The sequence below is a fragment of the Mastigoproctus giganteus genome, chromosome 13 (assembly GCF_048544385.1).
Source record: "Mastigoproctus giganteus isolate SK-2022 chromosome 13, ASM4854438v1, whole genome shotgun sequence".
In the NCBI taxonomy this organism is placed as follows: domain Eukaryota; kingdom Metazoa; phylum Arthropoda; class Arachnida; order Uropygi; family Thelyphonidae; genus Mastigoproctus; species Mastigoproctus giganteus.
Window position 1 is genome coordinate 20467088 of NC_143587.1, and position 17451 is coordinate 20484538.

Genomic DNA, 17451 nt, shown 5'->3' on the forward strand with positions numbered 1-17451 from the left:
GAGTATTACTCCCTCTAATTGCCTCCCGAACATGCTGCTGTTGAAAACAATCATCCAATAAATCCACAAAAGCCTTACTAATGTGTTAGTGACCAATCCACAAATTCCAGTCAATATCCGGGAAATTAAAATCCCCCATTATAAGACACTCTAATTTACTGGCCCACTCTATTTCTCTGCACAGTTGTTCATCATACTCATCAGATTCATTAGGCTTATAACACACACCTACTCTCATTTTTCCTTTCCCAGTGCGGCACCTCCATAGCCAGGTGGGCAGGAGCAGCAGTGCGTAGCACACGCTTCTCGATTAGACCGGGGTTCGAGCCCATGACCACCAAATACGGAGGATGCGGAAAGGTCAGTGAATGACCACAGCATATCTCCGGAGCAATATGGCCTTAGTTGCTAATGCTCCTAAAAAAAAAACCAAACAACAACAACAACATTTCCCAGTGCTTATGTCACACCAAACAGACTCAACATTGCATTGTCCACCCACATCAACTGGATGCACTTCCTTAGATTTCATGTGTTTCTTAAATAACAGCATAACCCCTCCTCCCTTCCTGTCCTGTCTATCCTTTCTGTACACATTGTACTCCCTAAATTCCAGTTCTGCGCTGCTTATGTCTATGTGACACCATGTCCCTGATATCCCAACAATATCTGCCTTTGATGCCTTGACTAGTACTTCAAGCTCATTGAATTTATTAACTATACTCTATTAACTATATATTGGTGTACATGCAAGTATACATGCACCTGTTTCTACTCTTAGTTACCCTAACACAGCCTATGTATTTACTTGTTCCACTATGATGCCCAGCAGTCCTGGAAATTCCCATTGCCTTGCTTTCCAGGCTGCTGCTCAATTGCATTTCAATAGAAGTGGTGCAAGAATCAGTTTTACCTCTGCCAGTGGCTACTGTTAATCTATTAGTCCGTGTATCCCCCCAAGCTAGCAGTTATCCGACTCACCTAACTCTGCCTCGATAGCATCAGCAAATATTCTTGCACCCTTTCTATTTAAGTGTATCCCATCCCTGTAGAAGCAGTCTCTCCTGTTAACAAGCACAGACCAGACTGAGAAAAATTCTAACCCCTTGAGCCTTGCACAATCTCTCCAGGGCTGAATTTATTGACAAGGCTTTCATCATATACTCCCTTCTATAGTGTCTGGGCAGAATTGCAGACACTTTCAAATTCAACCCTAATTCACGGCTTTTTTTCACCAGTGACCTGTACTTGTTAAGTAATTCTGCCGGTCTCCTACTCTTAATATCATTAGTGCGAACATGTACAACAATATCACCCTTTGTGTCCTTAAACTAATGTTTATCATTAATGTTTATCACTGCAATGTGACTATTGATCCAGACAAATACACAAATGCTGACTGAAATGCTGTTATTTGGGGTATATCGGAATACTCAGTTTAGATATCATCCTTAACGGATGATATCTGCCCTACGTCATCAACCTTTGCCCCTGGCAGACATACCCTGGTTCTGTTCCTGGTCCTGTTCCATATTTTTATATTTTGTTCAGAGTGTAAAATAGTTGCATATTATTGATTATTATACATTCAGTTAAATTCTTATTTTGAGTAGTATTTCTGAATACAGGTGAACTAATGTTTATCACTGCAATGTGACTATTGATCCAGACAAATACACAAATGCTGTTATTTGGGGTATATCGGAATACTCAGTTTAGATTGTATACACTCAGTATAAAAGATGAAACTTTTTAGTTGAGATTTAATAAGCAGCAATCATAGCTGTGTGGATAACGTTTTTTTCTCCTTTATCATTCTTCAATGAAGGTTTGGTTGTTACAAGAAACACTCCATTCAGTATGCAGGATAAGGCATCCCACTGAATGTTAACTGTCACATGAAGTAGCAACAAAAAGTAGTGACAATTCCCACAGCAGAGAATATCTCTAACACCTCTGCCAAATTTCAAGTTATACTTATGAACTTTCTTTGTTGCCATATTCTTGATTAGATTACATGGAGTTATTAACTTTTCTTGTTTGGCGATCTGCTCAACTTAAAATAAGTCATCCTCTTCCTTAGTTAGCTTAGAAAATTTATGAATATAATCAGTCAATTAATTAATGACATTGGTGATAGTAATAAAGAGAATTTTTTTTATGATCTTTCTAAACAGAGTAGCAGTGTAATAAGCATCATATCAAGATTGACCTGAGCAATTGTAACCAACAGATTTTAAAAAGTAATACAAAGTTTAACTCTTACTGTACTGTTGGTTTATATTACAATGCACAATTAATTTTAGGATTAATCAGATAGGCTGTTCTCCAGTAAGTTTACGTCATTTCAAGGATGTAAACTTACTGGAGAACTCATATTCTGCCTATTTGCAAATAAAAGCTATATTATAGAAAATTTTTATTTTTATGTTAATTTGAAATCAAACATTATACAGTTTAATTTTCAGATGCAACTTCTCCACCTGGCTTTATCCAAGGAATGAAGGATGTTGAGAGCATTGAAAATCAAGATGTCAGCTTTAATGTTAAAATTAAAGGGAATCCAAAGCCATCAGTGAAATGGTTAGTTCATTTTAATTACTTTCAGCATTTCAAATAGAAGTTAATTAATTTACAAACTTAACATGAGTAAACAATCAAAGGAAGTATTTAGAATAGTGTCTTATTATTTATATTCATAAATATTTATGTCTGTACCTTCCACATAGGTCTAAGGATGGAGCAGAACTGACTATAGATGGAAAGCATATCAAGATAAAAGAGGAAGAGTTTAATTCATTTACTCTAATCATTGAAAAGGTCACTAAAGATGATGGTGGGAACTACTCCTGCAAGATTAAGAATGAATATGGTGAAGAAAGCTCTAGTGCAAAATTGAAAATCAAAGGTATAGATTAATTTAATTAATTTTTGGAGATGCTTATTTTATTTTAACATGGGAGCTATTAACATGAATGATTTGGTTCTCAGTGAGTGAAATGCTTGTCGGTGAATGAAATAAAGTGATTTTTATATTGGCTATGTGAGATTGTAATGCCACAAAATGCCTACTTCTAGCATTGTATTAAGCTGTCATGATAATGATTGCATTTGTATAATGATTTCCCCGTCATCCAAAATCTTCATCAAGAACGAGAAATCATAAATGTCATGTAATTCCCATGTACAAGGTGTGGCAATAAAGTTCCTGGACTGATGTAATAAAAAGAACACAAAGTGAAGGAGCTCAAAAATGGTTTTATTTTTATTCAAAATAATCACCTGACTGAATGCACTTATTATCACAAGGGAAATGTGTTTCAGTAGTCTTTGAAGTACCTGTATGTAGAATTCAGCACTGTCTCTCTCTCCCTTTTAGTTACAAATTTCTTGTGAATCACACTGTTTGTTGAAAAACATGATCAGCATCATTTCGATCTTGGACTTCTGTAAATGAAATTTTTTGAGCCTTGGTGATGATTTTGAAATCCACTGCATGCTGTGATGCTTTGTCTCTGGGTTGCACTGAGACACCTAACACTTGTCTCCAGTGACAATATGGTCAAGGAAATTATGATTGTCTTGACAAGTTTGGATGAAATCTTCGCACAATGACACTTTTCATTTATTCTGCTTATCTGTGAAGCTCTGTAGCATAAATTTTGCACAGACCTTCCTTTTCCCTAAATCTTCTTGCAGAATTTGATAAATTGTCTCTTTATTCATATGAAACTCATCAGCATCATTCTGAGTATCAAATAAGTTCATGCCACAATTTCCCAAACTTTTGCAACTTTGTCTTCATTTTGAGAGGTTGACAGATGCCCACTCCTTGGGTTATCATGAACTTCCTCAGGTCTGTCTTTGAACCACTTATACCTTTCAAACACACTGGTACAACTTAACATTTCATTTGTTTCTGTTGAAGATTTTCCCAGTTTAAAGCAAATTTGATGCTAGTTTGTTGCTCCATTGCAAAATTGTGACACAGAATGTTAATGAAACTGGTTGTTACTTGTAATTTGTCAGCCTATTGGACATTCTTTGTGCCACCATCTGTTGGAGGAAGTTTGTAGTATAACGTACCATTTCTGTTAGTTTTCAAACTTATTGAACCTGACTGCAACAGCACCAGTCTGGGAACTTTATTGTCACACCTCATATATAACTTATTTTTATTTATTTTTTTATCCCATTACTTGAAATTACTACTGCATTGATCAAATTAGCATATTGCTCAAGAGCACATACACTCATACTGGTTTTTGGCTGTGGGTACTGTTATGAGATAGTCCTTGTTCTCGATGGAATCTGATTTGTTAAAACTTTGTTTAGCTTCTCTACTGTTAGATTTGTTTGTCATTATAGCTATGAGTGTAATAGCTATAATGACAAACAAGTTATTCTTCCTTTAATGAGCCTAAAATCACAGATTATGATTTTAAGTTATCTCTGTGCCACCTGCTGGTAGTTACAGTACATTATTATTAATCTGTCATATTTTCTTAGTCTTCCTTAACTCTTTTTAAGACTGGCTCTCTTAGCACCCCTCTCCTCCCAGACCAATCCACTATAATTGGGCCAATGAGAAGATTAATGTGTTTAATTCTGTGGTTGGTTTGCCTGTTTGTGGGATTGGTTCAATAAGGGAAAATCACTATAAGAATATCATAGTAGTAAAAAACTACTTCTGTAGTTTTTTACTACTATGGAATCGGTAAATGGCATCGATTCAATTGTATCAATTCAATTGTATCTCATGTTGTAACTACCTTCACAATGAGTTACCTTGTATTGCACTACCTTGAATAAGTAATACTTCACCAATGGAGAAGACTATTGTTACTTATTCTCAGGGGCTCACATCTGGTGAGTATGGGCTTGGCACACCCAACGTCCTGAGCTGGATATCATCATTCTTCTCTTTCTTGGTGATTCCCTTCGTCTTTTGACTCTCTCTCTCTCTCTCTCTCTCTCTCTCAGGGTAACTCAGGGAATTTTTTTTTTTTTTTTTTTTTTTTTTTTTGGTTGGTGCAGCATAAGCCTCAGGCTTCTTTGCACCATGTAGCTAATAATAATAATATTCTCAGTGATGGTATCCTCCGAGAATAAGTAAAAATAGTCTTCTCCCTTGGTGAAGCGTTACTTATTCGAGGTAATGCAATACATGGTAACTCGTGAAGGTAGTCACAATATGAGATACAATTAAATCAATTCCACTTGCACTAGTTCTGTAGTTTTTGCTACTACAGAAAAATATGCTGATATGTATCACTGATATTCTTAAAATGAATAACCAATCCATAGTGCCTATACAGCATATGCGTTTATTCTTTTTAGTAAGGGAAAATAAAACATACATCCTGAAACTGACATACTCTAGTGGAAACAGTTGTAAATATCAAATTTTTTGTATCAGATGGGAAATATCTTTTAACTTTGGAAAGAGGTAAAAATTGAACCTTGAGCTCTTTTTTTTGCTTCCACCCTATGTGATTCCATATCTGTGGCAGCTGCTCTTCTGCATTATATAGTGTAGAAGAGTAGCTACATATGACCATTTCTCTATCTGGAAGGGGGGCCTCTTTTAAGGTTAGTTAAATTATAATTTAATGTGTTTTTGAATTATGACTCTTTCTATAGTTAATTATTCATCCCTCTCTTTCATATGCAATCAGTGTAGTAATATTCAGAGATAGGTACCATTATGTGAATCTGGTAACTCATATTTTTCCATGGGCCCAACATATTAGTATCTTTCGATTCTTCTGAGTTTCTCCTAATCTAACTCCATGAATATCAGGGGTTGGCTGTGCACTTATTGGTTAGGTGATCCATTTAGCTTTAATTTTTCAAAATGAGAAAACTAAAGTAGTTATATAAGATACTTACGTTTCCCTTAATTGTGCCTTAGACAATTTAGTAAGAGCCAGTGGGAGAGCAACTACCATAGCAATTTAGAGCATAATGAGCTTCATGCCTGCCTGCCTGATTTTCAGATTTGACATGATGGCAGTACTTGCATATGCTTTTTATAGGTGGACTGTAGCAAACAGAATTTGCTGATGGAAATAGGAAAACCTTTTACAAGGCAATAATAATCTGTTAAATTGTGAACATATCACTTCAGGTTGCCTCAGTGCTGCATTACAAATAAATGGCACTTCCCCTAAGAAAAGAAATGCAGTTATTTGTAATATGGCACCCTGGTGATAATATGGTGATTCTTGTACATCATTGGTGGAAGGCTAGATACTCCATCAGTAACTAACAATTCAGTGATGAAGGGAGTGGCATCACATCACAAATAAATAGTGCTTTCTCTCTCTCTCTCTCTCTCTCTCTCTCTCTCTCTCTCTCTCAGGAAAAGTACTATTTATTTGTAGTGTAACACTGAAGCAATCTGAAATGATAATCTCTAGCTTGAATGACTAATATCTTGTAAAATACTTTTCTTTTTCAAAAGTACTATTTATTTGTAGTGTAACACTGAAGCAATCTGAAATGATAATCTCTAGTTTGAATGACTAATAGGGCGCCTCCGTAGCCAGGTGGGAAGGAGCAGCAGCGCGTAGTACACGCTTCTTGATTAGACCGGGGTTCGAGCCCGTCACCACCAAATACGGAGGATTCGGAAAGGTCAGGGAATGACCACCGCATATCCCGGAGCAATGTGGCCTTAGTTGCTAATGCTCCTAAAAACCAAATAACAAACAAACAAACAATGACTAATATCTTGTAAAATACTTTTCTTTTTCAGCTGCAAACTTTTTGTTTTCTGTAACCTGTCATTTATAAAAAGCTTATGTAAGTATTTCTATTGGGTTGTTGATTTGTTGGTATTTTAAGAGATTTTATATTTTTTAATCAAGGTTATATAGTGTAGAAGAGTATAGTGTAGTGTAGAACACTATAGTGTATATAGTGTAGAACACTATGCACATCAGATAAGCTCTATTTCATGTACCTTAGACTCTTAAATCAAGTAAAATAGTAACTGGCTTTTTTAATTTTCATTATTTCAGCAGCTGCCCTCCATTGCAGCTCAGTCAGCACTGTACACTGCCATTTGTCAGTTTGGAGTGGTGTGGGCTGGATTCCTGTTGATGACTGGAGGAATTTTAAAGTTTTCTTCAGTTTTATAGTCTTCTTCAGTTGAGGCTGTAGTTAGCTGATCTTAGGCAGAGGGAGTAGGGCCGACCATTTTTTCTGGATTTTTTAGCTTGCACAGCATGCAAATTGACTCATGAATGCACACATACAGACATAATATACAAATATGGATACAAGCAATAAGCTCAGTTCATGTGAAAATAATAATTTGAATTTGTCTCTGTCAATTCTTTTTTTTTTTTTTTTTTTTTCAGTTCTACTTAAACTTTGATTGTAATTGCAATTACGTTTTGGTTGTTACTTAATTCATTTAAATATTTAAATGAATTAAGTAACAACCAAAAAAGTAACAACCATTTTTATCCATACTAAATGGATAAAAACATAATAGAAATAAAAATTGTAGTATAGAAAAAAATATTTTTGTTAAGTTGCAATCGAACCATATATAGTTTAATTTCCAGATGCAACTTCTCCACCTAGTTTTATCCAAGGAATGAAGGATGTTGAGAGTGCTGAAAATCAAGATGTCAGCTTTAATATTAAGATTAAAGGGAACCCAAAGCCATCAATGAAATGGTTGGTTTATTAATAATTAGTCTGTTTTTTTTTGTTAAGAATACTGTACTTGATTAAAAATAACATTAACTGGATAGATAATTTTAAGTTAGCTATTAATGTGTACAGAGAAATCTACATGTTGAAGTAACAAACAAAAAACAAAACTTTAGATTAAGGGAAGTAGAATTGCCATATTTTATACTCTTTTCCTCTTATGACAACCATGTTAAATATCATTATTTTTACAACTTTTATTTTAATATTTCAAGAGAGAGAGAGAGAGAGAGGGTGAAAATTGTTATACATATCATTGACTAAACAACAAAAACAATCTTCCAGTATTAGTTTTCAAAATGTTGTTCTTGTGCCTCAATATGTAAAATCATTCTTTTAATATTAACATTATTTTAATACAAAGTATGTCAACATACTAACCATATGTTGACATACTTTGTCATTAACCATCCATCTATTCTTTTCAATATTTCCTACAAATTAAAAAAATACTTCTACAAAAAAGGTCAGTTTAAACTACTACAAGTCTGTAGGAGTTTAAATTGATCTGTGATCCACTAAATGGTCTTGAAAGTCAAGGCAGACTTTCAGACTTTGGAGACCTCTTACTGGATCAGAGGTGACTTCATCCGTTTTTCCTATAGTTTAGGATAGGTATGCCCTGTAACATTGAAAGAAAGCTTTCTGCAGTGATAATATTCTCAAAAAAAAAAAAAGTCTTCCAACCATTCCTTCCAAACAGATTCCCCCTCCACCAAAAAAAAAAAAACCAGCCACCTGAGAAACATTTAATTTACTTTTCAGTCTATACATGTGGGAAAATTTCATTCTCACCAGTCTTTAGAATAAAAGTGTGGTCATGGCAAATTCTTTTCTTCTTTTGGGAATCATCATTTAGACTATGATATAAAATCAGAATATAAACTTTATGTACAGAGTTTTTAAAAATTCTTATAACTGAAGTTTGTGACAATTAATTTCAGTTCAGGTAATAGCCATCATCAGTAGCAGATTCAGGGTAGGGGCACCGGGGCATGTGCCCCCATGTCGTTTTTCGGAGCTTATATATCAATTGTTTAAATTCTGTTTAGCTACAAAAAAAAATTTTTTTTTTTCATTGCTAACATAGGATTTTATCTATTTTTGCATTGTGGCTCAGCTATTTTCAACTGACTACAGTTGGCAACACTGATGCTGATGTGATCGTCATTCTAGTGCACAAAATGGTGTGCCCCCCCTATCACAAATGGTGCCCCTCCTGTCATTTTTTTCTGGATCCACCACCGGCCATCATGGTTGACTTTGCAGGATCTGTTGGACATGATCAACTTACTTAGCTTTTCTGCAGTTCTGATTGACTGTAGCCTGCCTTAACACAAATAAATAGTGTTTTAGCTGTAAGGTAATCTAAAATATTCTCAGTATCTCTTAATTGTTTGGTAAGTTCTCGGTTTTGATATTGGAGCAAATTTCAAAATGATTTGATCATTCTTTGTGGATGAGAATCACACTACCAAGTTTGTAGGAAAGTTTCACAATTTGATAAGGAAGACAGAATACCATCTTTGTCAAATTGTTATATCAGTAGTTTCTGTGGCATTTAACTTTTGAACAAGAAGCTTCTACATTTAATGTTTCTTTTTTGGCAAAAATTTTTGATTTTTGTCTGTTTTTAACTTTTTTTTTTATGTCTCTTATTTTTGGTGCCAATTATTTTTAATTCACTCAGTGCAAGATTAATAGTCACTTCCAATTCTCAAATCATCTGTATACTCTTGTAACTTTAACTAGTTGTTTTAAAATCCTTTTCTATAATGAAAAAGTCAATTATGCTTTTCTTTCTTTTATTATCAACCCCCATGTAAATGTGTGCCTGTCTTTATGATAAAATATTGTTTTTAAAATTAAAAGTGTGTGACTTGCGCAAAATTCTAGTATCAAATTTTATTAAAATATCTCTGTAGAGGTAATGGCCATTTCTTACCCTGCTGTTTAAATCTCCAATGAACACTATTCTTTCTTTGTGGTTAGTTTCTACTGCTTTTTCTAAGATGCAGGTATTAATGAATCCTTCTCTTTCTTCTTTTTTTGAGTCTTCTGTTGTGGGCTGTATGACCAGACAAATTTCACAAACAAACTTTTTATGTTAAATTTTGCTGGCATAATTCTACTATGTAATGACTAATGCTTCTCAGCCAAATAAATTTCCTTTCAAACTAGTTCTGAAAGTTAGTAAGAGACCTGCAGATTTACATAACAAGTACAGGTCAATGCTGAAAAAAAAGTTGTGAGTTAGGGTTAAATTTGAAAGTGTGCAATTCACCAAGACAAAATAGGAGGGAGTATATGATGAGAGTTTTGTCAGTCAATTAGGTCCTGGAAAGATTGTGCAAGGCTCAAGGGGTAGAATGTTTTTCAGCGTGGTCTGTGCTTGCTAACAGGAGAAACTGCTTCTACAGGGATGGGATATACTTAAATAGAAAGCGTGAAAGAATATTTGCTGATGCTATCGAGGCAGTGTTTAGGTGAGTCGGAAAACTGCTAGATTGGAGGAGATTCACAGACTAAAAGATTAACAGTAGCTGCAGGTAGAGGCAAAAGTAATCCTTGCACTGCTTCTATTGTGATGAGCAGCAGCCAAGAGAGCAAGTTGCTGGGGACTTCAAGAGCTGCTGGGAGTCATCAGGGAACAAGTAAATACATGGGCTGTGTTAGGGTAACTAAGAGTAAGAACAAGTGCATGTATACTTACATTTACACTAATGATAGAAGTACAGTAAATAAAATTGATGAATTTTAAGTGCTGATCAAGACATCAAAGGCAGATATTGTTGGAATATCAGAGAAATGGTCACACAAATATAAGCAGTGCAGAATTGGAATTTGGGGAGTCCAATGTGTACAGCAAGAACAGGCAGGGTAGGAAGGGACGAGGGTGTATGCTGTTAGTTAAGAAACATAAAATCTAAGGAAGTGTATCCAGTTGACATTGGTGGACAGTACAATGTTGAGTCTCTTTGGTGTGACATAAACATTGGGAAAGCAAAAATGAGATTAGGAGTATGTTATAGGCCTAATGACTCTGATGAGTACAATGAACAGTTGTGCAGAGAAATAGAATGGGCCAGTAAATCAGAATGTCTTGTAATGGGGGATTTTAACTTTCCAGATATTGACTGGAATTTGTGGATTGGTCACTCGCACACTAGCAAGACTTTTGTGGATTTAATGGAGGATTGTACTCTACATCAACATGTTCAAGGTGCAACCAGAGGGGGTAATACCCTTGATCTGATTATCAGCAGTGATTATTCGTGCATTAACAATTTGCAGATATAGGAAGCACTAGGTGACAATGATCACAATGTAATGATATGGGATTTACTGAAGGATATAACTACATCAAGGGTAAAGGGAAGGGTTCTTGTTTTTGTAAAGGTGACTACAGTGGTCTCATACAATTTTAAAATTCTATATAGTAGGATCAACTGACGACATTATCAATGGTGAATTCTAAATGGGAAATCTTCAGAGACTTAATCTTGGAGGCTACAAGGCTTTTCATACCAACTAAGAAATACTGTTCAAGGTTCAGGCCCAAATGGATGTCGGATGAATTAATGAGACTCGTGGTAGAGAATAAAAATGCATGGGCTGTGTATAAATTATCATGTGACACAGAAGCGTACGGCAGATATAAGCTAGTCTCTAATCAAGCCACAAAGGAGGTTAGGCAGGCTAAGGCAGATAACAAGAAATCTTTGGCAAAGGATGCAAAGAAAAACAGCAAAGAGTTCTTTACATATGTAAACTCTAGAAGGAAGGAGATGAATCATATTGATCCACTTAACATAGATGGTTCGACTATTGATGATCCTGCTGAAGTAGCTAATAAACTGAATGAGTATTTTGCATCTACATTCATACATGAAGAATTATTCAAGGAGGGGAATGCCAGAAGTTTATCAAACTCTAACGGGAGCTAAGTGATTTTGTAATAACTGAGAGCAAAGTGGAGGAGAAATTGTTGAAGTTAAACATAAAAAAAGGCACCTGGGGCAGATGTAATCTGTCCAGTTATAATGAAGGAAGCAGCAAGCGAAGTAAGCAAACCCTTAGCCATAATTATGAGAGCATCCTTACAGTCAGGAGAGGCCCCCCCCCATGGACTAGAGATGTGCAAATGTGACCCCAATTCATAAAGGGGGTTCAAAGGGTGACACAAATAATTATAGACCTGTTAGTTTAACTTCTGTTCCTGGGAAAATAATGGAGTCACTGGTTAAAGAGGTGATATAGGATCACCTAGACAAGACAGCAGTAATAATTCAGACACAGCATGAGTTTGTTAAGGGGAAGTCTTGTCTGACCAATTTGATTGGATACTACAATGTGGTCACAAAGGAACTGGATGCAAAAAATATTTTTTATATATACTTGAATTTCAAGAAAGCTTTTGATACTGTTGCACATGGAAGACTGCTGTACAAATTGGAGCAGTATGGCATTAAGGGCAAGTTACTGCAATGGGTAAAGGAATGGTTCAGTGGGAGATGGCAGAGAGTGGTAATAAATGGACATTGGTCTACGTGGAGTAATGTTATTAGCAGAGTTCCCCAAGTTTCGTTGCTGGGCCCATTGTTGTTTTGTGTATTTTACAATGATATCAATGAAGGTATATTAGGCTTAATGTCCAAGTTTGCAGTTGATACAAAGGTTGGCAGGGTTGTATCTAGAAAAGTTAGGCAGATGGGCTGAGAAGTGGCAACTGAAGTTTAACATTTACAAATGCAAAATACTGCATATGGGTAGCAGTAATCCCTGAGAAACATACCTACTGTGTGGTACTACACTCAGGGAGGTGGAGAATGAAAAAGACCTGGGAGTAATTGTGCAGTCAGATATAAAGTTTTCTGAGCAATGCAGACAGGCTGCCAGGGCAAGTCATTTGGTTTTGTCAATGATATATAGGAATTTTGCTAGCAGGGAAAAGGAGGTGATTGTCCCTCTGTATAAGGCAATGGTCAGGCCACACTTTGAGTACTGTATACAGGTCTGGAGGCCTCATTTTAGGAACGATGTAGAGTTACTAGTATGAGTACAGAGAAGGGCAACAAGATTGCTAAGAGAAACAAAGGGGTGCGCTTATGAAGAAAGGCTTAAGTTTTGCAAGTTGCAGCATCTGGAGACTAGGTACCTGCGAGGTTATCTGATCAAGATGTATAAGGCCTTGAATGGTTTCAGCAGGCTCAATGCTGACAGGATACTTCCACTTGCTCTGATTAAGAACCTGAGGGGACATAGATTCAAATTGAGGAAAGACAGTTGTAGAATTGATGTGCAGAAGTTGGCCAATGGGTAGTTGATTGCTGGAACAAACTTCCATCTGTTATTGTGGAAGTTGATAGCTTAAATAAATTCAAGGAGAAACTGGACAAACTTTTAGAAGAATGGATTGGTGAAATTATAAGGGTTTTTTTATTATTTGGCTGATGCTGTATAAGCTTGCTTTCTTGCATCATATGCCTCAACTCAACTAATGCTAATGCTAAGTTATTGCTACACCTTCTTTAACTGTATCTTACTTTCAGAACATATTAAATTATAATTATTGTTTAGCTGCAGCTGACCTGTATTATATATCCATAAGAAGTTCTTTCTTATAGAGATTTTGATTATAAAATGTTTCCATTTGGCATTTAAATCTGTATTATAATTTTCCTCTCTGATTCTTAGACCCTAATAGTTATCACTGTGACTATGATTGCTATTCTTCTGCAGAATTTGGAAAAAGCCTGAGTTTAATTCTCATATGGACAGAGAGAACATATTAAATTATAATTATTGTTTAGCTATAGCTCACCTGTATTATATATCCATTCTTATAGAGATTTTGATTATAAAATGTTTCCATTTGGAAACATTCCATTTCCATTTGGAAAAGTGTTTCCACTTTTGCAAAAAGAAAAACCTCTTTCACAGAGAATCTGTTTTTTAAACAAAGAATACATATAATTCAAAACAAGAATATACTAATGCCCTTATGATCTTAATTGCCTCTGTGCTTGTTCCAAATAACTAGTCATATTTTATAACTATTAGTTTGAGATCATCAGAAAAGAAAAGATTTAATGACCTGACTCTTCACCTTCAAAAGCATTTTTAAACTTCATATTTAAAAGCAAGCCAATCCAAAAAACAGTATAAGTAATAGGATATCCAAAAGGATATCCTATTACTATTTATATTATGTCAGAAATTAAGTAAATGCTTAAAAGTAAATTAGCTAATTTGATGATAACGTGATTTTTTTTTATATATACAAAGGGTACTAGGAAAGTTTTGCAATACAGCTTTGTTTATTTAATTTTTTCAAAGTAATTTCCTCTACATTCAATACACCTCTCCATCCTCCGAAACCAATCTTTAAACCAGTTCTGCCAAGTTTCACTAGGGAGTAAAGCACACTCGTTTTCCCAAGCCCGTAGAAGGTCCTCATCACTGGAAAACCGCCTCCCTTTTAGCTTCATTTTCACATGCGGGAACAGTGCAAAGTCGCAGGGGGCAAGGTCTGGACTGTAGGGAGGGTGCTCGAGAAGTTTCAGTCCTGTCATGGTCAAATATTCGGTGCAGGCTTTGGCGCGGTGAGCTGCAGCATTATCGTGATGGAGGTACCGGGTGTCCATTCTTGACTTTGGCCGCAGGTTCTTCATAGATCCAATGACTTTAGGCAGGCATTGTTCAGTATACCACTTAGCTGTGACTGTCTTCTGCGTGTCCAAAACGACACGTTCCACAATTCCACTCGATTTGAAAAATACAGCTATCATTTTCTTCTTTACAGATCAGGATTTTCTGACAATTACGGGTGTGTCGTCATCATCAAAGATCCAAACTTTGTTTTGAGCCTTGGTCGGCAGATCGTAATAGTACAGCCAAGTCTCGTCACCTGTCACGATGTTGTTCACATACCGAGATTGTCCCTTATCAAACTTTTTTAACATCTCCCGGCACCAAGTCACACGTCGTGTCATCTGCTCTTCAGTCAGTTGATGCGGCACCCAGAGAGAACAAAGTTTCTTCACGTGCAAATGATCTTGCAGAATCGAACGAATTGCTGGTGCATTTAGGCCCAAAGTATCCTCTATCTGTTGGTAGGTCACTCGCCTGTTTTCGTCAAGCATTTTCCTCACAGCAGTAACGTTTTCCTCCGTAACTGACGTTCGTGGCCTTCCCGGCCTCTCAGAATCCTCCAGAGTGAAATTTCCCCTTTGGAATTCTCTATACCACCTGAATATCGTTGTACGATGTGGACAATCATCATCTAGTGCAAGAGTCATTTCTTCTAAGCACTGGTCTATGGTTAAACCACGCACGAAATTATACCACAAAACTGTCCTTATCTCATTTCATGACCACGATGCCATCGCAAGCACTTTACACTCTCACTACTAATGAATAACTGAGCCCATCGACTTGGCGCGGCGGCTACTATGCACGTATGAACATGTCTCAACATGCAGCAACAAGCAGCTTCCTGTGATTCATTGTTGCGTCATAACAATGAATATTATTGATCCCAGCCCTTATTGAATATAGCCCTTTGAAAACAAATAAGATCAGAGTAATTCTTCATCATATAAATGATGCTATTTAAAGGGGATCATTATATTATTTTATATGTGGTAACTTGTTCATTGATATAAGGCTTATACATTATACACTGATATAAGGCTAATTTTTGGTAATAAAACCTCCTCATCAAACCTTGGACATTCAACCCTCTATCAAATTGCACAAACATGATTGCCTACATGATCAGAATTTCAAGAATTGCAAATGTCTAACAGTGGAAGAAGTTTCAAATCATTGTTACCTTGAGTTATGGATTGACTACAGTCTAAGTTGGGTAATGCATATAACAAACTTGTACAAAAAAATGAGATTTTATGTGTACTTTTTCTCCTACATTAAGAATAAGTTAAATCTTAGAACAAAAGTTACCTTATTTTATGCATTAGTGGGCTCTCAACTCAATTATTTAGTAAATATATGGGCACGAGCAAATAAAACAGAAATAAGGGCAATAAACAACTTAATGAATAGGATTCTGAAACTTTTAATGGGGACAAACTCTTGGAATGACCTGAACAAGAGAAGGCAATTTTGGTTGAAACATAAAATACTGTATCCAGTTCAAAAACTGAAGTTAAATCTATTCTTAAAAAATCTTAACACTATTTTTGAAGAGTCGAATCTGCAAAGAAATGTTTCACAAAATTTAAGGAACCCAAAAGCAATTACTTTGCCTCACCCTAGGGTACTAAATAGATTTGGAGATAGGCACACAATGAATATAATAAACAACTTGTTGGCTAGCATTGATTTCAGGCTCAGGAGAAGTTACGCCATCTCCAAATTAAAATTCCCAATAAGAAAATTCTTGATACTCAATGACACAGTAGATTAGAATTGATATGCAGATAAATTACTACCTCTGTTTACAGTGTGGAATATACTATGTGTAGTGACTTCATAGTCTTTTCTGTAAGATAACAAATTTGTACAAAACTGTTGTAAAAGAAGAATTACAACTTGTTGTCAAGAAATTTACTTTTCTTAACAAGTTAATTTATTGTAAACGAATTCTCTTGATAAATAAAATTGTATTGTATTATTATTATTATTATTATTATTGGCCATATAGTGCAAGGAAGATTGAGGCTTATGCTGCACCAGCCAAAAGAAATTTCCAAGTAACCCTGAGAGAGAGAGAGAGAGAGAGAGAGAGAGAGAGAGAGAGAGAGAGAGAGAGAGAGAGAGAGAGAGAGAGAGAGAGAGAGGGGAATCACCAAGAAAGAGAAAAATGATGATATCCAGCTCAGGACCCTGGGTGTGCCAAGCCCATACTCACCAGACGTGAGTCCCAGGGGTTATTATAGCTTTGATAGTTGACTTATTTTTCTGCATAATTCATAATTAATATGCAGTAGAAGGTGCAAAACCAAAAGCATAAACAACTTCGTATTTCCTGTCACCCACCTAAAACTCTCTACAATTCATAATTTCACCTCTAACGATAAACATTTTTTTAGACACTTTAAGAAATTTTTTGAGCTTTTTTATTTTGCTGGTTACAATTAAAGATTAAATGTTTCAGGAAATGTGTTTAGTATAAATTGGAGAATAGAACTTACCACTAGTAGATGATACTGGTTTGCCGATTTATCATAGTATGTAAACAAACTCTTTGCAGAACCTCATTTTTTTTCATGAATATGTGAAAACATTTAATTGTACATTTCCTTAATGATGACTTGTTTGTTTTGTGTGCCATTTCTGTGTAAGAGCCTGCCTCTCACTTATCCACACAGTATATTCAGTGATAAAAACTAAATCACATGAAAACTAATTAGTCTGTTTTTTTTCATGGTGTATACTGAAGTTAGCTAAGTTAAGTTTATTATTTTTATTATTATTATTAGCCATATGGTGTAAGGAAGCCTGAGGTTTTTGTTGCACCATCCAAAAAAAAATTTTTGTATGGTGCAGCAAAGAGAGAGAGAGAGAGAGAGAGAGAAATATCACCAAGAAAGGGAAGAATGATGATATCCAGCTCAGAACCCCTCGGTGTGTCAAGTCCATACTCAACAGATGTGAGCTCCTCGATGCTTTATTCATAAAAGTATAACGAACCGTCTTTCAGCCCATTTGGGAAAACCTGGGGAATTCGATGCTTCAACTGAATTTCTTTTCACTTGT

The 17451-nt window shown here is 35.7% G+C and overlaps 1 protein-coding gene across 1 annotated transcript in view; it reads left to right on the plus strand.

The window, feature by feature from the left end:
• Positions 1 to 17451, plus strand: part of LOC150075838 (protein Obscurin-like) — a 598361-nt gene that overhangs the window by 275979 nt on the left and 304931 nt on the right. The window contains exons 34-36 of the mRNA XM_090387723.1: positions 2469 to 2583; positions 2730 to 2908; positions 7578 to 7692. Coding sequence (XP_090243849.1) covers positions 2469 to 2583; positions 2730 to 2908; positions 7578 to 7692 — 409 coding nt within the window. The remainder of the gene's footprint in view (positions 1 to 2468; positions 2584 to 2729; positions 2909 to 7577; positions 7693 to 17451) is intronic.